This window comes from Cygnus olor (assembly GCF_009769625.2).
Source record: "Cygnus olor isolate bCygOlo1 chromosome W unlocalized genomic scaffold, bCygOlo1.pri.v2 SUPER_W4, whole genome shotgun sequence".
NCBI lineage: Eukaryota > Metazoa > Chordata > Aves > Anseriformes > Anatidae > Cygnus > Cygnus olor.
Genome location: NW_024429075.1, coordinates 420,901 through 446,756, shown reverse-complemented (window position 1 = coordinate 446,756; position 25,856 = coordinate 420,901). Strand labels below are relative to the sequence as shown.

General features: G+C 45.7%; 1 protein-coding gene across 1 annotated transcript in view; it reads left to right on the top strand.

Annotated features, from left to right (window-relative positions):
• Positions 1–25,856, top strand: part of LOC121062956 — a 179,373-nt gene that overhangs the window by 82,581 nt on the left and 70,936 nt on the right. The window contains exon 3 of the mRNA XM_040543260.1: positions 14,051–14,121. Within this exon, the coding sequence (XP_040399194.1) occupies positions 14,051–14,121 (71 nt within the window). The remainder of the gene's footprint in view (positions 1–14,050; positions 14,122–25,856) is intronic.

Sequence of the window (25,856 nt, the reverse complement as noted above, 5' to 3'; positions counted from 1 at the left end):
AGATGTGGTGGGATGACTCCTATGACTGGAGTGTTAGGATGGAAGGATACAGGCTCTTTAGGAAGGACAAGCAGGGGAGGTGAGGAGAGGGGCATTGCCCTCTATGTCAATAAACAGCTGGAGTGCATGGAGCTCTGCCTGGGGATGGAGGAGGAGCTGACAGAGGGCTTATGAGTCAAGATTAAAGGGAGGGCAGGGACAGGGGACATTATAGTGGGAGTGTGCTACAGGCCACCTGATCAAGAAGACCAAGCAGATGAGGCCCTCTATAGACAGATAGAAGCAGCCTCACATTCACAAGCCCTGGACCTCATGGGGGATTTCAACCACCCCAGTATCTTTTGGAGGAACAGCACAGCAGGGCATAGGCAATCCAGGACGTTCCTGGAATGCATTGATGACAACTCCCTTCTCCAGGTGACAGAGGAGCCAACGACGAGAAATGCTATGCTGGATTTCATTCTCACCAACAAGGAGGGGCTGGTGGGGAATGTGAAGCTCAAGAGCAGCCTTGGCTGCAAGTGATCATGAAATGGTGCAGTTTGGGATTCAGAGGGCAGTGAGGAGGGAGCATACAAAGCTCACAACCCTGGACTTTGGGAAAGGAGACTTTGGCCTTGGTAGAGTACCATTTGACAAAGCCCTGGAAGGAAGAGGGGCCCAAAAAAGCTGGTTAATATTCAAGGATCACCTCCTCCAAGCTCAGGAGTGATGCATCCCAACAAAGAGAAAGTCAGGCAAAAACACCAGGAGGCCTGCATGGATGAACAAGGAGCTCCTGACCAAACTTAAACAGAAAAAGAAGGCCTACAGAGAGTGGAAGCAAGGACAGATAGCCTGGGAGGGATACAGAGACATTGTCCGAGCAGCCAGGGATCAGGTTAGGAAAGCCAAAGCCCTTTTAGAATTAAATTTGGCCAGGCACATCAAGGGCAATAAGAAAGGGTTCTATAGGTACATCGATGATAAAAGAAGACTAAGGAAACTGTGGGCCCTCTCTGAAAGGAAACAGAAGACCTGGTCACCTGGGATATGGAGAAGACTGAGGTACTGAATGACTTTTTTGCTTCACTCTTCACCGACAAGACCTCCAGCCACATGGCCCGGGCCCCAGAAGGCAAAGGCAGGGACTGGGAGAATGAAGAACCGCCCACTGTAGGAGAAGATCAGGTTCGAGTCCGTCTAGGGAACCTGAAGGTGCGCAAGTCCATGGGACTCGATGAGATGCATCCATGGGAACTGGCAGATGTAGTTGCTAAGCCACTATCCATCATATCTGAGAAGTCGTGGCAGTCCAGTGAAGTTCCCACTGACTGGAAGAGGGGAAACATAACCCCCATTTTCAAAAAGGGAAAAAAGGAAGACCCGGGGAACTACAAGCCAGTCAGTCTCACCTCTGTGCCTGGCAAGATCATGGAGCAGATCCTCCTGGAAATTATGCTAAGGCACATGGAAAATAAGGAGGTGAATGGTGACAGCCAACATGGCTTCACTAAGGGCAGATCGTGCCTGACAAATCTGGTGGCCTTCTACGATGGGGTTACAGCACTGGTGGATAGGGAACAGCAAGTGACATCATCTAACTGGACTTGTGCAAAGCACAAATACAGGCTGGGCAGAGAATGGACTGAGCAGCCCTGATGAGAAGGACCTGGGGGGGTGTTGGTGGATGAGAATCTCAACATGAGCTGGCAACGTGCGCTTGCAGCCCAGAAAGCCAACTGTATCCTGGGCTGCATCAAAAGAAGCGTGGCCGGCAGGTTGAGAGAGGTGATTCTCCCCCTCTATTCTGCTCTCATAAGACCCCGCCTAGAGTACTGTGTTCAGCTTTGGGGTCCCCAGCACAAGAAGGACACACAAGTACTAGAATGAGTCCAGAGGAGGGCCACAAAGATGATCAAGGGGCTGGAGTACCTCTTCTACGAAGACAGGGTGAGGGAGTTGGGGTTGTTCAGCCTGGAGAAGAGAAGGTGCCGGGGAGACCTTATAACAACCTTCCAATACCTAAAGGAGGCCTACAGGAAAGCTGAGGAGGGAACTCTTTGTCAGGGAGTGTAGTGATAGGACAAGGAATAATGGCTTTAAACTAAAGGAGGGTAGATTTAGATTAGATGTAAGGAAGAAATTCTTTACTCTGAGGGTGGTGAGGCACTGGAACAGGTTGCCCAGAGAAACTATGAATGCCTCATCCCTGGAAGTGTTTAAGGCCAGGTCGGATGGGGCTTTGAGCAACCTGTTCTAGTGGGAGGTGTCCCTGCCCATGGCAGGGAGTTTGGAACTAGATGATCTTTAAGGTCCCTTCCAACCAAAACCACTCTATGATAACAACAAGACAGGGGAAGAGACAATAGCATATATGTATGTTTGTCTCTAACCGTGTGTATGCATGTGTGTCTTCCTCTGTGTATGTGTATATGTATGCATCGGAGTGTCTCCTTCTGTGGATGTGTGTGCATATGTCTTCCTGTGTGTGAGCATGCATCAGTGTCTACCAATGTGCAAGTGTGTGCAAGCATAAGTATCTCCCTCTGTGTGCATGTTAACATCTCCCTCTGTGTCCACGTGCATACACGCATGGGCATCTCCCTGTATGTCTATGTGTGTGCCTCTGTGCTGGGTCTGTCTGGGATGGAGTCACCTTTCCCTGCCCACACAGTGTTGTGCTCTGCACTCGTAGCTGGAACAGCGGTGGTATCACTCCAGTGTTGTGTCTAGTGCTGCATAGTACTGGCACCGCATCAGGACTCCCTCCAAGCCCCCAAGAGCCAGCAGGCTGGGGGTGGACAAGTGATGGGGAGGGGACATCGCCAGGGCAGCTGACCTAAACCAACCAAAGGGATATTCCATAACACATGATGTCACACTCAGCAATAAAAAGGGGGGCTCTCGTGGGGGAGGGGGCTGTCCTCCCGAACAACCGTTATGCGTTTTGAGGCCCTGCTTCCCAGGACGTGGCCGAACATTGCTCGTTGATGGGAAGTAGAGAATAACTTCTTTTTCCCCTTTCTCTCTGTGCTTCCGTACGGCCTTGTTCTTTTTGTTTGTTTGTTTGTTTTGTTTTTTTGGGTTTTTTTCCCCATTCACTTTCACTTTCCCTTTAATTAAATCATTCTGATCTCAAACCTCGAGCTTTTTGTGTCGTATTTTCTCCCCCTTCCTCTTTGAGGAGGGGGGAGTGAGAGAGCAGCCGTGGTGGAACTCAGCTGCCCACCTGAGTAAAACCACCACAGCCTCCCTCTGTGTGCACACATCTCCGTCTCCCTTTCTGTATGCATCTCCTTCTGCATGCATGCTGCACATGTACACAGCTCCCCCTCTGAGTGTGTGCATCTCCCTCTGTGGTCATGTGCATCACCGTCCTCTGTGTGTGCATGGAGAGGGAGTTTCCCTCTACGTCTGTATGAATCTCTGTGTGCATACATCTGTCCCTCAGTGTGTATGTGTGAGCATCTCCATCTGTGTCTGTGCATGTGTCCCTCTGTGGGAGTGCATGAGAGCTTCTCCCTTCTCTGTATGTGCATGAGTGTCTCCCTCTGTGTCACCCTCTGTGTGCATGCATACACAAATGCCTCTGTCTGCATATGTGAGTACATGTTTCTCCCTTTGTATGTCCATGAGTGTTCTCCTCTCCCATTGCATGTGCATTTGTTCAGTGGATATGGAGAGAGAGCAGTAGACGTCATCTACCTCGATTTCAGCAAGGCGTTTGACATGGTCTCCCACCCCGTCCTTGCTGGCAAGTTGGCAAGATATGGACTGGATAGATGGACCACAAGAAAGGTAGAAAAATGCTGTGCTGGTCCTGGCTAAGCTAATCTAAAAGCCTGCTTTTAACAGAAGGTTGGACCAGATGATCTCCACAGGTCCCTTCCAACCTAGACATTTTATGAGAGGGAGACGCACATGCACATATGTGTGCAGAGGGAAATAATTATGCATACATGCTCACTTGCTACTAACATAGCTATAGAAGCATTTCTTGCTGTTCTTGACATCTCTTGCCATTTTGAGCTCCAGCTGAGCTTTTGTCTTCCTAACTGCATCTCTGCATGTCCAAGCAGTATTTCTATATTCTTCTTTGGAAGTCTGTCCCCTTTTCCATCTCTCGTATGCTTCTTTCTTGCATTTGAGCTCTCTCTCAGTAGCTCACTGTTTAACAAGACCGGTTTCTTGTTACATCTACTCCTTTTCCTGCTTGGGAGAATAGACTGCTCTTGTGTTTTGAGGAGGCTGTGTCTGAAAATCTCCCAGGATTCCTGAGCTCCTTTGGTCTCTATCACAAGAGTGACTCAGGACTGAGGAGGAAACAGGACCCAAGGGTAGATTTACAAAGTTTTACTAAAGGTTAGTCATGATCATGAGACCCCTCCCCTGCTCCACTGGGGAAATGAGAGGGAGAGAGCTGCCATGCCATGCCACACCACGCCCCCCTGCCGTTAAAATTTGCAGCAGCTTATATGCAATCTGCAACAAAACTCTATGCAAATGTATGCAATCATATTGTTACAGCACTTCTAACTCTGCCAAACATCTTCTCTCATTTACATGCAAAGCAGGGCTTCTGGCATGGGACAGGTGCAGGTCTTAGGTTGGCTCCAGTCCTTTGTTTATGCCTCCCTAAGACCTTGCTCTTTTCCAAAGTTCAAGTTTTCTCTGAACACGATTTTTGGTGTTTTTGTCACATAATCAGTTTGTTGCTCCTAGTACAGACTGCAAAAGTGCTCAGGCCAGTGCTTACAGCTTTAGGCAGAGGCAAAGCTTCTAGGGCTCAAAGGGTTATAGTAAATGGGGCTACATCAGGCTGGCGGTCAGTCACCAGTGGGGTCCCCCCATTTTAGGGAGGAAGACATATGAGGAACGGCTGGGGTACCTTGATCTGTTCAACCTGGAAAAGAGGACGCTGAGGGGAGACCTCATCATGGTCTACAGCTTCCTCATGAGGGGGTGTGGAGGGGCAGGTGCCGTTCTATTCTCTTTAGTGACCAGTGATAGGACCCGTGGGAATGGTGTCAAGCTGTGACAGGGGAGGTTCAGGCTGGATTTCAGGAAGAGGTTCTTCACTGAGAGGGTTGTTGTGCACTGGAACAGGCTCCCCAGGGACGTAGTCACGGCACCAAGCCTGTCGGAGTTCAAGAAGCGTTTGAACTGTGCACTTAGTCACATGGTCTGAATTTCTGTGTAGACCTGTGTGGAGCCGGGAGTTGGACTCGATGATCCTTATGGCTCCCTTCCAACTCGGGATATTCTATGATTCTATGATTCTATATCTAGGCAGTTCTGTATGTAATAATTAATGGAACTTTGGAGAAAATTCTGCTTGCATATCACATTTTCCGTAATTTTCAGGATCCTTTTGTAACTAAGGACACTTGTTTGAAAACAGACTTTCTCAGTAGTTCATTTGCTGCTGGTGTCTGTTCTGTAAATGAAGTCCATAATTACCTTCCTGCAACATTAGGGAGAGCTGAATCCAGTAGCCCAAAAGAGGTGAGGCTGCTACAGCTCCATGTCCACGAGACCAACCAATAGCAAGGTTGAGAATGTATTCCTAGTAGGTACACACACATACACACACACACGTATAGAACATGTACATATACATATATATACATCGCTGGCCATACAGACCAACACAGATAGAAACACTCAGTGCTCACAAAAATAGCAACAGCCTCATCCTGTTCTACTTGCTGGCTAATCAGGATGAAGGTACATTAGTGGGAAATGTATATAAACCTAAGTACAATGTGGATTCCCTCCAGGAGCTGGGCTCAGACACTCAGTCTGCCCAGTAGCTGTCCCCTGGATCCTCAGTCTCCCTAGTTGCTGGCACCTGGCCATAAGAGCCCCAGAGGCTACAGCCCAGCTCTAGTTGCTGGTGCAAATTGCCTTACAGGTGCACACACAAACAGAGCTCTCCAGCAGTTGATTGGGACTCCCCTGGTCCCTTAGGTAGCCAGCTCCCCCTGTGGCCTTGCTCTTAGAGACACACACAAAACCCCTGGCTCCCAGGCCACTTCACCTACTTGCTGGCTACTCTGCCTTTATTTTCACTAGCAATCAAACATTCACACACCCATACTTGCTCCAGTTGCTGGCACCATAGACACACAGGTCCTCTGATCCATGGTCCCGCTTCAGTTGCTGGCACTTACATCCCCATAACCATACATGCACACAGGACAGAGAGTCCTTCATCCTAAATTCCCTTTGTCTGCGTAGCTTTGTGTTACCTACACAGCCAACTCAAAAGTTCTGTAAGATCATAGGTTGGAAACGAAAGATTGAGGAGTTCAGCTTAAAAATTATTTTTAAAAAAGTCTATATTTTTTCTCATCATGCTTTTTCCTCCAACTTATTGGCTACCTTTGATGAGTTTTTAATGATCTTCACAAGTATGTTGTCTATAAACTTTGTATTGAGCACTCTGTGGAAGACGTTGTATTTGAGGAGTTTGTGATCTTGAGCAGACCAAGTCTGCTCTATTGGGACTTGTACTTAGGAACTGAGGAGCCTGTATGTTAGCATGAGTAGCTGCTGTAAGGGTATCTGATGGAATGCCCTTTTCTGGCCTGTGGTGCATGCTGATAGATGTTACGACAGAGAGAACATTCCAACCTTTCAGAAGACATATGATTCTGTTTGTTACACAAAATAAAAGGCATCATGGTATGGGAGGAAAGCTGAACCTCTCCACGGACTGGATCTACGCAGGATGCCATGGGAAAATCCATCTGTGGTCCATCCTATGTTACATGAAAACTGAGTTCCCAGCACCTGAAGGGATTATTACCCAGGAAACTATAGGTCTGTCAGTCTGACTTCGATGCCAGGGAAGCTCATGGAGCAGATTATCTTGAGTGTCATCACGCGGCACTTGCAGGACAACCAGGCCATCGGCCCCAGTCAGCATGGGTTTATGAAAGGCAGGTCCTGTTTGACGAACCTGATCTCCTTCTATGACAAAGTGACGCGCTTAGTGGATGAGGGAAAGGCTGTGGATGTGGTCTACCGTGATTTCAGTAAGGCTTTTGACACCATTTCCCACAGCATTCTCCTCAAGAAACTGGCTGCTCGTGGCTTGGACTGGCATACGCTTCGTTGGGTTAAAAACTGGCTGGATAGCCGGGCCCAAAGAGTCGTGGTGAATGGAGTTAAATCCAGTTGGAGGCCGGTCACTAGTGGAGTCCCCCAGGGCTCAGTGCTGGGGCCAGTTCTCGTCAATATCTTTATCGATCATCTGGATGAGGGGATCGAGTGCACCCTCAGTAAGTTTGCAGACGACACCAAGTTAGGTGCGTGTGTCGATCTGCTCGAGGGTAGGAAGGCTCTGCAGGAGGATCTGGATAGGCTGGACTGATGGGCTGAGGCCAACTGTATGAAGTTCAACAAGGCCAAGTGCCGGGTCCTGCACCTGGGGCACAACAACCCCAAGCAACGCTACAGGCTGGGAGATGAGTGGCTGGAAAGCTGCCTGGCAGAGAAGGACCTGGGAGTATTGGTTGATAGTCGGCTGACTATGAGCCAGCAGTGTGCTCAGGTGGCCAAGAAGGCCAACAGCATCCTGGCTTGTATCAGAAGCAGTGTGGCCAGCAGGACTAGGGAAGTGATTGTCCCCCTGTACTCGGCTCTGGTGAGGCCGCACCTCGAGTCCTGTGTTCAGTTTTGGGCCCCTCACTACAAGAAGGACATGGAGGTGCTCGAGCGAGTCCAGAGAAGGGCAAAAAAGCTGGTGAGGGGTCTGGAGAACAATTCTTACTAGGAACGACTGAGGGAGCTGGGGTTGTTCAGCCTGGAGAAGAGGAGGCTCAGGGGCAACCTTTTCGCTCTCTATAGGTACCTTAAAGGAGGCTGTAGCAAGGTGAGGATTGGTCTATTCTCCCACGTGCCCGGTGATAGGACGAGGGGGAATGGGCTCAAGTTGCGCCAGAGGAGGTTAGGTTGGATATTAGGAAGAACTTCTTTACCGACAGGGTTTTTAAGCATTGGAATGGGCTGCCCAGGGAAGTGGCTGAGTCACCATCCCTGGAGGTCTTTAAAAGACGTTTAGATGTAGAGCTCAGTGATATAGTTTAGTGGAGGACTTGTTAGTGTTAGGTCATAGGTTGGACTAGGTGATCTTGGAGGTCTCTTCCACCCTAATTGATTCTGTGGATGCAAGATTTACTTGCTATCTATATTTCTCTTCTCTTTCTGCATTATTAAAGCAGCTATTTTATTACACCCTTTGTCGTTGTGCCTTTCTTGTTGAACCCTACAGAGTCTCTCTCTCTGTCACCACCGCACCCCTGGGTGCAGAACAAGGGTGCAGGCACACTCATTGCTCTGAGGGTTCCCAGGAGTTTCCAGATGCCAGACAAACTTCCCAGAAGGTCAAGGAAATCTCTAGAAGAGATCAAAAAAGCAGAGCCCAGAAACTGATGCACGAACTGTTGCATCTGTTGGCTGCCTCTGTTTGCTGTGATCCACACTAATCATTCTTGACTATAAGGATGTGTTGCACAAACACTCACAGAGTGCTTCTTTAAAACAAACAAACAAACAAAAAACAACAGCTAATTTATTGGGCTATTTTGCATAGGAAAATGTTCACGTGAAATTATATGGGATGGATGTGGCAAGGATGACTATGAGAATGAGAAGAGGTAATCTATGAAAAGAGGCAAGGGGATGCCCTGTGCTGGTCACAGCCTGTTCCACCTGCCTCTGCAATTAAACCACCACTGGCCAAAGCTGAGACAATCAGAGAAGTTGGTTGCACCTCTGTGCAAACATGTTTAAGAAAGGGGAAAAACACCAAACAGGCAGAGGAGGATAGAAAAAAAGAGTGCAAAACAGCAGTGTCAACACCAATGTCTGAGAAGAAGGAGGGGGAAAAGGTGCCCCAGGCACCAGAGCAGGTATGCAGTCTTTGGAAGAGACCATGCTGGAGCAAATATTCAATTCACATTGTAGCCTGTGGAGAACCCACGCTGGAGCAGATTTTCCTGAAGGACTGCAGCCTGTGAAAAGACCCATGCTGGAACGGGAAAAGTGTGAGGCAGAAGGAGCTGCAGAGAGGAACTGTTATGTACTGACCATAACACACCATTCCCCCAGTGCTGCTTGGGGGAGCAGAGTAGATAGAGGACTCTGGAATGAAGGAGTGAAGTTGAGCCTGAGAAAAGAGTGGAGTGAGGTATTTTAATTTTGTCTTTTTTTCTCACTACCCTCACTTCTTCTCACTACTACTCTTTTAATTGTCAATAAAATAAGTTAATTTTCCCCCATTTGAGTCTGTTTTGCCCCTGACAGTAATTGCTAAGCAATCTCCCTGTCTTTATCTTGACCCATGAGCTTTTTCATCCTGTCTTGTGGAGGAAGCATGAGAAAGCAGCTGGTTGGCACCTGGCTGCTGTCCAAGGCTAACCCACCACATGAATCAAATCTCTCAAAGTTGTTGACTGTTTGCCGTTTAGATGGAACATGAGCCTCCATTGTAAAGCTCCTTGTAATGACGTCTTCAGCTGGATCAGACAAGTGCCCCTGAACAATTTTTCTACTGAATTCTTATAATGCAGATGGCTCTTGTGGTGGTTTTACTTGGGTGGGCAGCCGAGCTCCACCACAACCACTCTCTCACTCCCCCTCCTCAAAGGGAAAGGGGGAGAAAATGCGATGCAAAGGGCTCAAGGGTTGAGATAAGGACAGGGAGATCACACTATTTATCGTGATGGGCAAAACAAACTCAGCACAGGGAGATAGTAAGATTTATTGCCTTTTACAAACAAGCTAGAGAAGTGAGAAACAAAGGAAAGAAACCAAAAACACCTCCCCCCCTCCGCCCTCTTCCACCTCCTCCCCCCCGAGCGGTGCAGGGGAACGGGGGTTATGGTCAGTCTATAGGGCTTCGTCTTCGCAACTCCTTCACAGTCACTCTCTTCCCTTGCTTCCACGTGGGGTCCCTCCCATGGGATGCAGTCCTTCCCAAACTGATCCTGCATGGGCTTCCCACAGGCAGCAGCTCTTCAAGAACTGCTCCAGATATGGATCAGTACCACAGGATCCATCCATCAGGAGCACACTGCTCCAACCTGGGTCCCCCACGGGCAGCAGCTCCTGCCAGGTCACCTGCTCCTGCGTGGTCTCCTCTCCACGGGCTACAGATCCGGCCCGGAATCTGCTCCTGTGGGGGTCCGCCACAGGCCGCAGCCTCCTTCAGATCAGACCCACCTGCTCCACCCTGGTCTCCTCCACGGGCTGCAGTGTGGAACCCTGCTCCACTGTGGTACACTATGGGCTGCAGAGGGACAGCCTGCTTCACCATGGTCCTCACCACAGGCTGCAGGGGGACTTCAGCTCCTGTACCTGGAGCACCTCCTCCCACTCCTGCTTCACTGACCTTGGTATCTGCAAGGCTGTTTCTCACTCCTCTCTCTCTCTCCCAGGTGCTGTTCCCCAGCAGTTTTTTTTTTTTCCCTTTCTTAAGTATGCTCTAACAGGTGCAAAGAACATCACTTATTGGCTCAGCTCTGGTCAGCAGTGGGGCCCTTATCTAACATGGGGCAGCTTCTGGAGTTTTTCAGCCCCCTGCTACCAAAACCTTGCCACATAAACCCACTACACTCCTCTTCCTATGTGACTGCTCCGGTGCATGCATGAGCCATTGCTACTGATTATCTCCATTTAACTATGTGCAAAAAATACTGTCCTACATGACCATTTCTGCATGTGCAGGAACAGTTTCTACTGACTATTTACAAGTATCTAATTGTTGTGGTTTAACCTGACCTGCAGCTAAGCACCACACAGCCGTTCGCTCACCCTCCCCCCTCCCTCTCTGGGATGGGGGAGAGAATCAGGAAAATGAAGCCTGTGGGTTGAGATAGAGACAATTTGTTAAGACAGAAAAAAAATAATAATGATAACAGTACTATTACTAATAATGTGTACGAAACAAGTAATGCACAATGCAATTGCTCACCACCCGCTGACCGATGCCCAACCTATCCCCGAGCAGCCGGTCCCCCCCACCCTGGCTAGCCACCCCATATATTGTTTAGCATGACGTCAGATGGTATGGAATACCCCTTTGGCCAGTTTGGGTCAGCTGTCCTGGGTCTGTCCCCTCCCAGCTCCTGCTGCACCCCCAGCTTGCCTGCTGGCAGGACAGAGCGAGAAGCTGAAAAGTCCTTGGCTTAGTGTAAGCACTGCTCTGCAACAATTAAAACATCAGTGTGTTATCAACACTCTTCTGATCCTAATCCAAAACATAGCACTCTACCAGCTACTAGGAGGAAAATTAACTCTATCCTAGCTGAAACCAGGACACATATATATACAGTTTTACAACAGGAGCTGCCCCTGGGAGTCACTGGGACTACCAGATTCTCCACTCAGGATATTAATCAACATATTGAAGCATATAAGTAGTGCCTATCAATTGGCCTATGCACAGCAGGGGCTGCTTGGTGGAATCTCCTGGACTATCTGAAATTCCCAGTGGCAGAGGTCCTGTAACAATTAGTCAAATGCTTTTTTGTGAAGGTGCTGGAATTGTCAATCACCTTGTCTCAAGTCAGTCCATTGTCTCACATAGAAGAGACTATCTTGAGCTCCTGGACCACCAAAGGGAACTGATGACTTGGTTCACTGGATAAACACATAAGCACAGCCCTGATAACCAGCTACACCACAATTGTAACTATAATTTCTTCCTTATATCACATTTATAGCTTAAATTCCATAGAATTTGCCACAGGTGGCAGGGGTTTGTTTTAGTGGGTTTTACAACGTGCATGGATCTTATCTAAGAATTAAATGGAGGCTACTACTTTCACTTTGTACTGGCCAAACAACCGATAATTATTTGGGTGTCTGTCAATCCAATCTTGACAGAAATTACTGTACCCAAAGTTGAAAAACCCTTCTGCTATTTCCAGTATTCTGAGCACTTGTTCACCTGTAAATAATAACAGAAACAATAAGAAGCTAAATAATGACTGATGTTCGAATTAACAGTGAAGCTTTCAAGCTTTTTGCATGTATTCTTATGTCATCCTTACCACATAGACCAAAATAATAGTAATAAAAAAACCCTGTGGAATCTAGATTCACTTCAAAGATTGCTTGTGAGTAAAAAGGCTAAGAGATTTAAATAAGCTTGGTCAAGTTGTTAGTTTGCAACTGGTATCAATTTTGGAAGTTCAAACCAATAATCAGTAAAACACTTATCTAGGTATAATAGTCATTTATTATGTTTATGTAGTAATAAAGTAGTCTGTAACAAATTAGCAATTTCAATGTAGTGAAATCATGGAGGTGTTCAAACTAACAGGGAGGTTCTTGTTTTGTTTGTTTGTTTGTTTGTTTTTTGTTTGTGTTTTTTGGGCAATTTTGTTTTTCTTTCCTAAGATACAATTATAGGAATACTTGAGGAGTGAGAGTATATTTCCATTAACATTTCCATTTGAGAAGGGAAGGATTAAAACTTTTCTAAAAAATTTCCTTTGAAGATCATGTCCTTGAACAAAACAAGTTTACAACAAAGTAATTGTACTCACCAATTAACTGACACTCACATATGATTCTTGACTTTCTACTTTAAAAGCAAGAAAAAAATATTGAAAGCAACTTTAACGTCTGATAAATTTTTGATTAACTGAAGTATTAATGGCAATAAGCAATGACATTAAGATTTTTTTTCCAAATAACTGTATTGTGAGAGGTGGCTAAGGAGCCTTGGCACTGACAATGATTTCTGCCTGTGGCTGGTTTGTATTTTGTCAAGCATTCTTACAAAATCTTTAGCCCTCTTATGGCCCAAAGCAATGTGGACCACAAAGATGTATAAAAATGGTGTATGTGAAATTACAAAAAAAAAATATTCACATTTAAAAACTTCAAAAACAATGAGAAATTGTTAGAGAAAAGCTTTAGGTAGATCTTCCACAAGGAAACCATGTGATAATGCAGCTTTACAAATGTGGTGTTTTTACTCGGGTGGGCAGCCAAGCTCCACCACAGCCACTCTCTCACTCCCCCTCCTCAAAGGGGAAGGGGGAGAAAATACGACACAAAGGGCTCAAGGTTTGAGATAAGGATGATTTAACTAAAGGGAAAAGGGAGAGGGGGGGAAAAAAAAGCAAAGGCTGTGCGGAAGCACAGAGAGAAAAGCAGTTACTCTCTACTTCCCATCAATGAGAGATGTTCAGCCACATCCTGGGAAGCAGGGCCTCAATACATGTAGTGGTTTTTTGGGAGGATAGATGTTTTCACAATGAGATCCCACCCCTCTCCTTTCCCTTTCCCACCTTTTATTGCTGAGTGTGACATCATATGGCATGGAATATCCCTTTGGTTGGTTTAGGTCAGCTGCCCTGGCGATGTCCCCTCCCCATCACTTGCCCACCCCCAGCCTGCTGGCTCTGGGGGGGTTGGAGGGAGTCCTGATGTGGTGCCAGTATTGTGCAGCAGCAGACACAACACTGGTGTGATACCAGTGCTGTTCCAGCTACAAGTGCAGAGCACAGCACTGTGTGGGCTGCTGCAGGGAAAGTTAACTCCATCCCAGCCATATCCAGCGCAACAAATGAGACTGTTTTTTCTACTTTTTTATTTTAAGGTCTTTGCTCAGTGGGAAGAGGGAGACAATTTTTTTTTCCACAGCATACAGGCTCTGCACATGTATTCATTTGCATGATATACAAAAGCTGTTCCTGCCTTCTAATTATTTTGATTCAGTATAACCTAGTCTTTACTTAAACTTGTGCACATGTATCTTACTGTATATTTTCATTTTGGCTTGATGAACCAGTGCTAATTTTGTTCTCTTTAAACATCTAAAAAATATCTGGGTGAAGTTATTGCTGGCACATTGAAAAATGTCTCTCTCATGCTTATTGTCAGGATTAAATATGAGCTGTCTGACATGTTTGGTAAGTAAATATTTCTGCTGTGTAAAAGTTGTTTCTGGCTGCAACAGTTGTCTATAGTTATTTTTAGTGTTCATAGGAATTGGGTTTTTTATTTTAATGCCATTTTCTTCCTTCTCCCCCTGCTTCTCTTGTAGGTAGCATTGGCCCTTCCTTTCAGTGCCAGTCAATCCATCAAGATCACATTTGCAGCAATGACAGTGACAAGGTGAGATTTGCATAAATGTTCCATTTACAAGGTGCATCTTTTAATGAATCACTTTTTTTTTTTATTTGACTAATAATGTTTGTTTTCCAGGCCCAGTAGCTAACTTTGCATCACACTTTGAAATCTTACTGGTCTTTTAAGAAGTATATGTACTGTAGTCAAGACAATATTTTAGTTGATTAAAGAGACGTTTTCTTGTAGCATATTTTTCTTCTTGTTTGCATTCCCTTGATATTCTAAATATTTGTGGTTTACCATACTGACTCTCACAGGTAACAAAGAGTAGTAATGTCATTGTTAATATGTTAGACACAGTAACATGTTTTACTACCATCATTTGTGACTTCTGGGGTTTGAGATAGTTAACAATGCAGAGAGGTTTTTTTGCAATGGCTTTTCTTTCTATATTTGGAGATGGGAACTCCAGGTTTTACAGACAGGAACCTATTGTTCATTACTGTACCTTTAAAATATTATACTTTCTAGCACCATGCAAGTTTTTTTCCTAACCTTTTAGCAAGGGATCATGCTCAAACACTGGTTTACTTTCAGTCTGTGGAGATGTGCATTGGAATTGTTGTTAAGTGTTCAGTGAGGCTTGAATCAACAATATATGTGTGGAATACAGAAGGGAAAAGTTTTCAGGTTGAATTATTGTCAGGACTTACTTTCATGTTTCTGTTCTTTTTTTTTTCTGTAAAAGTACCTTTCATTAATAATGCAAATTGCTTAACATTAGTCCAATATGTAACATGCATTACATTATTTTCAAGTTTGATGCTGTATAATAAGCTTTCTTGTTGCCTTGACCCTGGGAAAGGGCATGTATTAGTCAAATTTAATTAATCTTTCTTAGAAGTCAGAATGCTAGCTGCCTGTCAGGGCTCTGATAACCACAAAAATACTTGTATTTTGAATTGGTGGGGTAACTTAAGAATCAGTTTGTTTGTAGCATTTTCATCTCATTCTAAAGCCAAGTTCCTTTTCAGAATGACTGTCTTTTTTCATAATTTGGAAGTGTGTCCCAGGTTTAAGGTCTTACAAGTTATCTCACAAATAAAATATTGGACAAATATGCTAGCTTTAACTTGGTAAAAAATGTTTAAAGCTTCACATTGAATTAAAGGAATGGCTGTTCCATAAGAGCATGCGAACTGGGTGCTGAGGGTGACAGCAAGGCAGACAGGGCAGTGGATTCACCAAAAAGGGTGCAGTCTCACAGCATCTGAACAAGGAGAGCAGAGCAGGTCTAGTGACGGTGACCAGGGTCAGCTACAATCCAATGATAGGCAAGCCCATAGTGATGAGGCAGGTCTAAGGTCAAGCTAGGAAATCAAGTCAGCAAGGCAAGGACAGGATCAAAAAGGTACACAGCCAGGTACAAACGTACATAATATACCTACAGTGTAGCTCAGGTAAGGACAAGGTCCAAGGGCCTGAACTTAAATGCAGCTCCTGAGTGGAGGGGCTAGCCCCTGCACCAAGGCTTTTCCCAGCTCTTTCTTAGCAGTCTGATCCCAGGTTACACAACTGTGCTTTATCAGAGCTGGCCTTGAGCAGGCAGCCAGCTCCTTGATGGGGAGCAGGAAAGAGGTTGCAGAGTCTGTTGGTGCGCTCTGGGCCCCAGCACTCATACACTGTGGTAGAGTAAGACAGTTACTTTCCCTTATGGTGTTTCCAAGGTCTGAAAAGCTTCTTTCTAACTAAACAAGGAGGAAAAAATAGCCTAATTACTTTAAATTGTTTTCTTTTTCTATGGTGTTGGATCCATTTTCAAGGAAACTTAGATATGTTATACCTTTGCCTTCTGTAATGGACAATAGGCAGCCTTTTCTGTCCTTCTTGGACACTCAACAGGGTTGAAAGTCACTTCTAGGTGATACTTTAGAAGTGTGGAACAGATTGTGGAAATGTGGAAGAGAGAAAAGAGTTAAAAGAGATAAAAGAGTTGAAGATTGTGTGGTCAGGATTCAGTTGTACAGTCACTGGGTGCTGTTGCGTATTCACACTGTGTTACTTAAAGAAATTGATTTATTGCCATCTTCTGCATAGGGTAATGCTAATTCAGGGAATCTCTCAAATAGGATATCCAGTTGCTGTCTGGATGTTGACAGGAGTCTCAGTTGCAAGGGTCCTTGTAATGGTTCAGATGAGACTCCCCTAACTGTTCTGTAAATTGTCATAATCTAGCTGGCTCCTGGTCCTACAAGACAACTCTAGCATACGTATGATCAGTTTCTATTGAGTAGTTAAACTTAACTATCTTAACTATGTGCATCTTAACTATTGTCTTATCAAATAATAAACATATCTAAACATACAAATAGCATATATCAATTAGTCAGCTATTTTATCTGTGCAAAGCAGGAATTGCCTCTGGAGTTCCTGTCAATCTATTGATTATTTTATTAACATGAAGCCTGGACTGCCTTGGAGGGGGGTTCCTTTATCAACTAGTGTTGTGGTTTAATCACAGCAAGCAGCTAAGTACAACACAGCTGCTCGCACACTCTCCCCAGATGCGATGGGGGAGAGAATTGGAAAGGTAAAAGTGTAAGAAAACATGGATTGAGATAAAGACAGTTTACTAGGTAAAGCAAAAGCTTGCGTGCACAAGCAAAGCAAAACAAGGAATTCATTCTCTACTTCCCATCAGCAGGCAGGTGTTCAGCCACTTCCAGGAAAGCAGGGCTCATCACACGTAATGGTTTCTTTGGAAGACAAATGCCATCACTCTGAATGTCCTCCCCTTCCTCCTTCTTTACCCCAGCTTTTATTGCTGAGCATGATGTCACATGGTATGGAATATCTATTTGGTCAGTCTGGGTCAGCTGTTCTGGCTGTGTTCCCTCCCAGCTTCTTGTGTACCCCCAGCCTCCTTGCTGGCAGGGCAGTGTGAGAAGCAAAAAAGTCCTTGACTCTATGTAAACATTACTCTGCAATAAGATTCTTTAGTTCTTTTTACAAGTTGTTTATTCATAATTTTTTGTTGTTGTTGTTGTTCCTTGTGAGCTATGTTCCATGTGGATTCTTGGGGAAGAGGATCAGGCAGTAATAATTTCCTTTCAGAGTTACACTAATACACCAACCTCCATATTCCAATTTCCTTCCTTTTTAACTCTCCTACCTTTCTGCTATTATGGTGAAGATCAGCTTTTTATTAGAAGTTGGGTTAAGACAAAATTCAGGGAAGATAATAATATATGGGCAAGTAAAACTGTTTTAATTTCATTTGAAAATTCCATTTTTGGTATGTCATAAAACTTTTGGAGGGGGCAGACCATAGCAGGTTTAAATTACAGAAGACTGCAAACTTTTTTTTTTTTTGGTGTTGCGTAGCATATGATCTGCCTCCAAACTGATAGAACAAAAGAACTAGAACTTATTTGTTTTCCACATTTGTTGGAAGGCAGGAGAGGAAAATCCATCTTTCTTATTGGTATTGATTCTGTATCAAAGTTGTAAAAGCAGATAAAAGTAAATATCGTCCAAAACACAGGAAAAATGCATTTTGGAAGCACTGCAGAGATATATTTATTTTTCTCCTGTACTAGTTTAGGCTGGGATAGAGTTAATTTTCTTCCTAGTAGCTGGTATGGTGCTGTATTTTGGATTTAGGAAGAATATAATGTTGATAACACACTGATATTTTAGTTGTTGCAGAGCAGGGCTTACATAGAGTCAAGGAGTTTACGGCTTCTCATACCGCCCTGCCAGCAAGGAGGCTGGGGGTGCACAAGAAGCTGGGAGGGGACAGAACCAGGACAGCTGGCACAAACTGGCCAAAGGGATATTCCATACTATATGACATCATGCTGAACAATTAATATGGGGAGGCTGGCCAGGGTGGGGGGACCGCTGCTTGGGGATGGGATGGGCATCGGTCAGCAAGTGGTGAGCAATTGCATTGTGTATCACTTGTTTTGTATGTTACTTTATCATAATAATTATCATTATTTTTCCTTCCTTTTCTGTCCTATTAAACTCTCTTTATCTCAACGCACAAGTTTTTTCTTTTGTCTGATTCTCTCCCCCATGCCACTGTGGGGGAATGAGCAAACAGCTGTGTGGTGCTTAGCTGCCTGCTGGCTTAAACCACATCTACCTCAATGTCAGTTTTATGTTAGTAGTATCTTTGATTTTTCTATGAGAAAATGTGAAACCATTTCTCACATTATAGGATAATCTGATGATTCCCCCAGTAAAATGATTGTTTCTTCTCAGGACCATACATAATTCTACCAAACTTGAGCTATAATACTGCTTTCTAAAAGCAGTAGGTTACAATACTAGGGTATAATAACAATCTCCTACCCCTTTCTTCCAACACTCCATGTGTGTCTATGTGAATAAGGAATTCCACACCAATTCAACATGCAAGAATCTTGAATTCATGTTCAGTGAGATCAGCAAGAAAAACTAGGATTTCTTCATTGCATGGCCTTATGGCATTAAAAAACAGTTATTGGTAATACAGAGAATCTGATTAACCCTCCATCATCAAAAAACATTTTGCAACTTATCCCTTAAAAAGATGTAGTATTTCATACATATGTAGTTTTTCATTGTACATTGTATTGTAGAATGATTATAAACAAGTCTTAAATTGCTGTTTTGGAGGTGGGAACTTTCAAGTATTAATGCATGAATCAGATGGACCCTTTTTTATACTTGTAATTTTTTTCAATTTTTCTTTGATGTGTAACAGGCCATTTATATTTAATCTCAATTATTTTTAAATTAATATAATAATATAAAGTGAGGCTGAAATTGTTAAAGAAATTACAAAAATTGATAAAAATCTTCTTGAAGTTCTGTATTTAGGGAAAAGTATTTTTTAAAAAGAAAATGCCATTGTTTGAAATATTACTTTGCTTTAAACACCAATAATGGCTTCCTATTAAAGGTAGAGAGATATATTATCTTTCAGTGCCTTTCAACCATATTCAGTTTATTTTCTTTAAATGTTTTTCCTCCTATTTCTCTTTATTTCAAAAGTGGCATAATTACATAAAAAGACACTTCCTCTACTTGAAAAGAAACATGTAGTCTCTCTGATTGCCAGCTGTCTTTAGATTACTGCAAGAACAATCTGATTGGAGGTCACTTTTTTTTTTTTTCTGAGACTGTTTTACAGCAGAAAGTACTGCATAATGCAACTTGTCATGCTATATTTACTTGCCCAAAATTCAGATTTTAAACTTCTGAAATCAATGGGTTATGGTGATCTAAGTATTTCTACATCGTACATGGTTAGACCTTCTCCCAGTCTTGGGCAAGACTGGGCAATCAGTTAACTGATTGCATGCTCATTTAATTTCTCACTGTTCTTATATGTGAACAAACCTCCAAAGATGAAACTTGTAAGTTTTTTTTGGAGGTCTCTTTTTCAGAGACTTCATCCAGCAATCTATTTTCTTAGTTACTATGCAAATAAAAACAAACTGACCATCCAATAGTAATGTAAAAAATAAAGCACCATGGGACCATTGCTGGCACTAAGAACTGCTAGATAAGGCACTAAATAAGGGACAGATTCTTCCCCTAAATTAAACGTTTATATGATACTGATTAATGAAGTATAATACTTAGCATGAAATATACAGAATGTGTAAAATGCCCAGATTTGCCTCTTCCTCATCTTAAGGTTATAGAATCAAAGTAATATTTTAGCTGCAGTGGTTCAGTGTTGCATATGCTTGCACTAACACTTCTTAATATTTTCTTGTGTTTTGTTTGATGATGATGTTAAAAGTCCTTTGTGCTTTGTCACTGTTCTTGGAAATCTTCCCTATAACTTTGTACATCTTAATGTTTGGAAGGATTATATCTTAGACACCACAGCTACTGCAGGAGAAAGGGGAGCAGTAAGAGCAAAAGGGGTATTGCAGAGCTGAAAGACTGGGATTATTATCGGGCACAGAGGTGTGGCAGTCAAGGGGGGCATAAACGGGCTGCTGGTGCTGATAATTCTAGGGCCTTGGTTCATAGGTTAGCAAAACTGAAATCATTGCTACAAGGAAAACTACTGTCGTGGAATTAGATTTACACAACTCTTACGTAGCAGCAATTAAGGATTTATTATATACCTTTATAGCAAATAAAAAGGTTAGATTATATGATTTTAACAGCATTTAATCTGTATCTAAGTATCAGTCAATTAACACAATGATCAAAAGGAATTTGCTACAATATTAACAGCAACTTAGTTAAAGATTCATGAATGTCAAGGTTCACCCGAGACTTACTGTAGGGCCCTGGTGGGTGTCTAAATCCAGACACATGCTTCCAAAATACCCCCTACCCCTTTAGAGTGAATTACTCACCCTACTTTCCCTTGGCTTTTATCCTCAGACAAGCTTGTTCCTTGAGGAGTCAGCCCTGAGATGCACATCTCCTCAGGGGTACCCTGAGAGGCATTCCAGCTCACGGGAAGGGGAGATCGAGAGGGCAGCCTGCTGTGGTCCCTGGAGAGCTCAAAGAGTTCTTGCTTGGAATTGCTATTTATAGTATTGTGAGGCCATTGTCTTTTGGTCAGTAATTTTCCAGAATTCAGGTCTTTTGCCAATTTGTTTAGGAATCAGGTTGTTCAGTCCCTCTCACCTTAGACCTCAACAGGTGAGTGAGACAGTGTCAGACTCCACTGCATTCTGTAGATTACAGAGGAATGATGCTGTGATGGCTTTTCCTTTCATATTCATAGACTCATAGAATGACACGGGTTGGAAGGGACCTTAAAGATCATCTAACTCCAACCCCCCTGCCGTAGACAGGGATGCCACCCGCTAGATCAGGTTGGCCAAGGCCCCATCCAGCCTGGCCTTGAACACCTCCAGGGATGGGGCATACACAACCTCTGGAAAACGTGTTCCAGTGCCTCACTACCTTTACAGTGAAGAATTTCCTCCTAATGACTAGTCTAAATCTATACTCTTTTAGTTTAAGACCATTCCCCCTTGTCCTATCATTATCTACCTGAGTAAAGAGTCCTTCTCCATCTTTTTTATAAGACCCCTTTATGTATTGAAAGGTTTCAATGAGGTCTCCCTGGAGCCTTCTCTTCTCCAGGCTGAACGTCCCCAGCTCTCTCAGCCTTTCTTCATAGGAGAGGTGCTCCAGCCCTCTGATGATCTTTGTAGCCTTCCTCTGGACTCACTCTAAGAGGTCCACATCTTTCTTGTGCTGGGGGCTCCAGACCTGGATGCAGTACTCCAAGTCGGGCCTCACAAGGGCAGAGTAGAGGGGGACAATCACCTCCCTCAAGCTGCTGGTCACACCTCTGTTGATGCAGCCCAAGATGTAGTTGGCCTTCTGGGCTGCAAATGCGCATTCCTGGCTCATGTCGAGCTTTTTGTCCACCAGAATCCCCCAAGTCCTCCTCAGCAGGGCTGCTCTCAATGAGTTCTTCTCCCAGTCTGTTGTACTTATATCTGGGATTGCCCCAACCCAGGTGCAGCAGCTTGCACTTGGGCTTGTTGAACCTCATTAGATTCACGTGGGCCCACTTCTCAAGCTTGTCCAGGTCCCTTTGGATGGCTTCCCTTCCTTCTGTTGTATCTACTGCACCATTCGGCTTGGTGTCATCTGCAAACCTGCTGAGGGTGCACTCGATCCCATTGTTTATGTCAATGATGTAGATGTTGAAAAGCACCGGTCCCAGGACAGACCCCTGAGGGACACCACTCATCACTGGCCTCCACCTGGACATAGAACCACTGACCACTACTCTCTGGGTGTGGCCACTGAGCCAATTCCTTATCCACCAGATGGTCTACCTTTCAAATCCATATCTTTCCAATTTAGAGATTAGGATTTCGTGTGGGGCTGTGTCAAAAGGCCTTACAGAAGTCCAAGTAGATGGCATCGGTCGGTCTTCCCTTGTAGACTGATGCAGGCAATCCATCACAGAAGGCCACTAGACTGGTCAGGTACGATTTGCCCCTGGTGAAGCCATGCTGGCTGTCCCGGATCACCTCCTTTTCTTGCATGTGCCTTAACACCACCTCCAGGAGGACTCATTCCATGATCTTGCCATGCACAGAGGTGAGGCTCACTGGTCTGTATTTCCCCAGGTCCTCCTTTCTACCCTTTTTAAAAAGGGGAGTGATATTTCCTTTTTTCCAGTCTCTGGGGTCTTTGCCTGACTGCCATGATTTTTCAAATGATGGAGAGTGGCTTGGCGACTACATCAGTTAATTCCCTCAGGACCCTGGGATGCAAGTCATCAGGCCCCATAGACTTGTAGTTGTTGTGTCAGGAGGTCCTGAACTTGCTCTTCATTTAGAGTAGAAGGGACTCTGTGTAGTGGGTTTACATGGCAAGGTTTTGGTAGCAGGGGGCCATGGGGTGGCTTCTGTGAGAAGAATCTAGAAGCTGCCCCATGTTAGGTAAGAACCCCGCTGCTGACCAGAGCCGAGCCAATAAGTGATGCTGTTTGCGCCACTGTGAGAACATATTTAAGAAATGAAAAAACAAAACAAAACAAAACAAACAAACAAAAAAAAACGCTGTTACACAGCACCTGGGAGAGTGACAAGAGTGAGAAACAGCCCTGCAGGCGCCAAGGTCGGTGAAGAAGGAGGGGGAGAGGTGCTCCAGGTACAGGAGCTGAAGTCCCCTGCAGCCTGTGGTGAGGACCATGGTGAAGCAGGCTGTCCCCCTGCAGCCCATGGAGTACCACGGTGGAGCAGGGTTCCACGCTGCAGCCCGTGGAGGAGACCAGGGTGGAGCAGGTGGACCTGCACCGATAGAGGCTGCGGCCTGTGGCGGACCCCCACAGGACCAGATTCCGGGCCGGACCTATAGCCCGTGGAGAGGAGACCACACAGGAGCAGGTGACCTGGCAGGAGCTGCTGCCCGTGAGGGACCCAGGTTGGAGCAGTGTGCTCCTGATGGATGGACCCTGTGGTACGGACCCATATCTGGAGCAGTTCTTGAAGAGCTGCTGCCTGTGGGAAGCCCACGCCAGATCAGTTCAGCAAGGACTGCATCCCGTGGGAGGGACCCCACGTGGAAGCAGGGGAAGAGAGTGACTGTGAAGGAGCGGTGGAAAGGAAGTGCTATAGACTGACCATAAGTATTGTTTTCGTCCATCCCTGCAGTGGCAGGGAGGGGTACCGAGAGGACACGGAAAGCCCACCTGATTAACACGTGGCTCAGAGGCTGGTGCCAATACAGAAATTTTGGGTTTTTTGACCATGGGGCGCTTTACTCGGCACCCGGCCTGGTGACCGCAGACGGGTCCCTATCTCCAAGGGGAAAACGGATCCTAGCCCAGGAGCTGGCAGGGCTCGTTGAGAGGGCTTTAAACTAGGAAAGAAGGGGGACGGGGCTGAAATAAGTCTTGTTGGAGCTGTACCAGGGGGAACAATGGCAAGGCCGGGGGAGAAGGCAATGGCCCGACTGAAGTGCATCTACACTAAGGCACGCAGCATGGGTAACAAACAAGAGGAGCTGGAAGCCATCGTGCAGCAGGAAGGCTATGACTTGGTTGCCATCACGGAAACGTGGTGGGACCACTCTCATGACTGGAGTGCTGCAATGCCTGGCTATAGGCTCTTCAGAAGGGACAGGCAGCACAGAAGGGGTGGTGGTGTGGCTCTCTATATTAGAGAGTGTTTTGATGTTGAGGAACTTGAGGCTGGGAATGATAAGGTTGAGTCTCTTTGGGTTAGGATCAGAGGGAAGGCCAACAAGGCAAGCATCCTGGTGGGGGTCTGTTATAGACCACCGAACCAGGATGAGGAGATAGATGAGGAGTTCTACAGGCAGCTGGCAGAAGCCGCGAAATCGTCAGCGCTTGTTCTTGTGGGGGACTTCAACTTCCCAGACATATCCTGGAAGCACAACACAGCCCAAAGAAAGCAGTCTAGGAGGTTTCTAGAGAGTGTGGAAGATAGTTTCCTGACACAGCTGGTTAGAGAGCCTACCAGGGGAGGTGCCCCGCTAGACCTTCTGTTCACAAACAGTGACGGACTGGTGGGAGATGTGGTGGTTGGGAGCTGTCTTGGGCAGAGTGACCACGAAATGGTTCAGTTCACTATTCTTGGCGAAGTCAGGAAGGGGACCAGTAAAACCACTGTCTTGGACTTCCGGAGGGCTGACTTTGAGCTGTTCAGGACGCTGGTTGGCAGAGTCCCTTGGGAGGAGGTTCTGAAGGGCAGAGGAGTCCAGGAAGGCTGGGCACTCTTCAAGAAGGAAATCTTAATGGCTCAGGAGCGGTCTGTCCCCACGTGCCCAAAGACGAGCCGGCGCGGAACTAGACCGGCCTGGCTGAACAAAGAGTTGTGACTCGAGCTTAGGAGAAAAAGGAGGGTTTATGATCTTTGGAAAAGAGGGCGGGCTACTCAAGAGGACTATAAGGATGTTGCAAGGCTGTGCAGGGATAAAATTAGAAAGGCTAAAGCTCATCTGGAGCTCAATCTGGCTACTGCCGTTTAAGACAACAAAAAAAGTTTTTACAAATACATCAACACAAAAAGGAGGACTAAGGAGAATCTCCATCCTTTACTGGATGCAGGGGAAACTTAGTTACAAAAGATGAGGAAAAGGCTGAGGTACTCAATGCCTTCTTTGCCTCAGTCTTTAGCGGCAAGACCAGTTGTTCTCTGGATACCCGGTACCCTGAGCTGGTGGAAGGGGATGGGGATGGTGGATGGTGGATGGGGAGCAGGATGTGGCCCTCACTATCCACGAGGAAATGGTTGGCGACCTGCTACAGCACTTGGATGTACGCAAGTCGATGGGGCCGGATAGGATCCACCCGAGGGTACTGAGCGAACTGGCGGAAGAGCTGGCCAAGCCGCTTTCCATCATTTATCAGCAGTCCTGGCTATCAGGGGAGGTCCCAGTCGACTGGAGGCTAGCAAATGTGACGCCCATCTACAAGAAGGGCCAGAGGGTAGACCCGGGGAACTATAGGCCTGTTAGTTTGACCTCAGTTCCAGGGAAATTCATGGAGCAGATTATCTTGAATGTCGTCATGCGGCACTTGAAGGGCAACCAGGCGATCAGGCCCAGTCAGCATGGGTTTATGAATGGTAGGTCCTGCTTGACGAACCTGATCTCCTTCTATGACAAAGTGACGCGCCTGGTGGATGAAGGGAAGGCTGTGGATGTGATCTACCTTGACTTCAGTAAGGCTTTTGACACCGTTTCCCACAGCATTCTCCTCAAGAAACTGGCTGCTCATGGCTTGGACTGGCGTACGCTTCGTTGGGTTAAAAACTGGCTGGATGGCCGGGCCCAAAGAGTTGTGGTGAATGGAGTCAAATCCAGTTGGAGGCCGGTTACTAGTGGAGTCCCCCAGGGCTCAGTGCTGGGGCCGGTCCTCTTTAATATCTTTACCAATGATCTGGATGAGGGGATTGAGTGCACCCTCAGTAAGTTTGCAGACGACACCAAGTTAGGTGCGTGTCGATCTGCTCGAGGGTAGGAAGGCTCTGCAGGAGGATCTGGATAGGCTGGACCGATGGGCTGAGGTCAACTGTATGAAGTTCAACAAGGCCAAGTGCCGGGTCCTGCACCTGGGGCACAACAACCCCAAGCAGCGCTACAGGCTGGGAGATGAGTGGTTGGAAAGCTGCCTGGCAGAGAAGGACCTGGGAGTACTGGTTGATAGTCGGCTGACTATGAGCCAGCAGTGTGCTCAGGTGGCCAAGAAGGCCAACAGCATCCTGGCTTGTATAAGAAGCAGCGTGGCCAGCAGGGCTAGGGAGTTGATTGTCCCCCTGTAC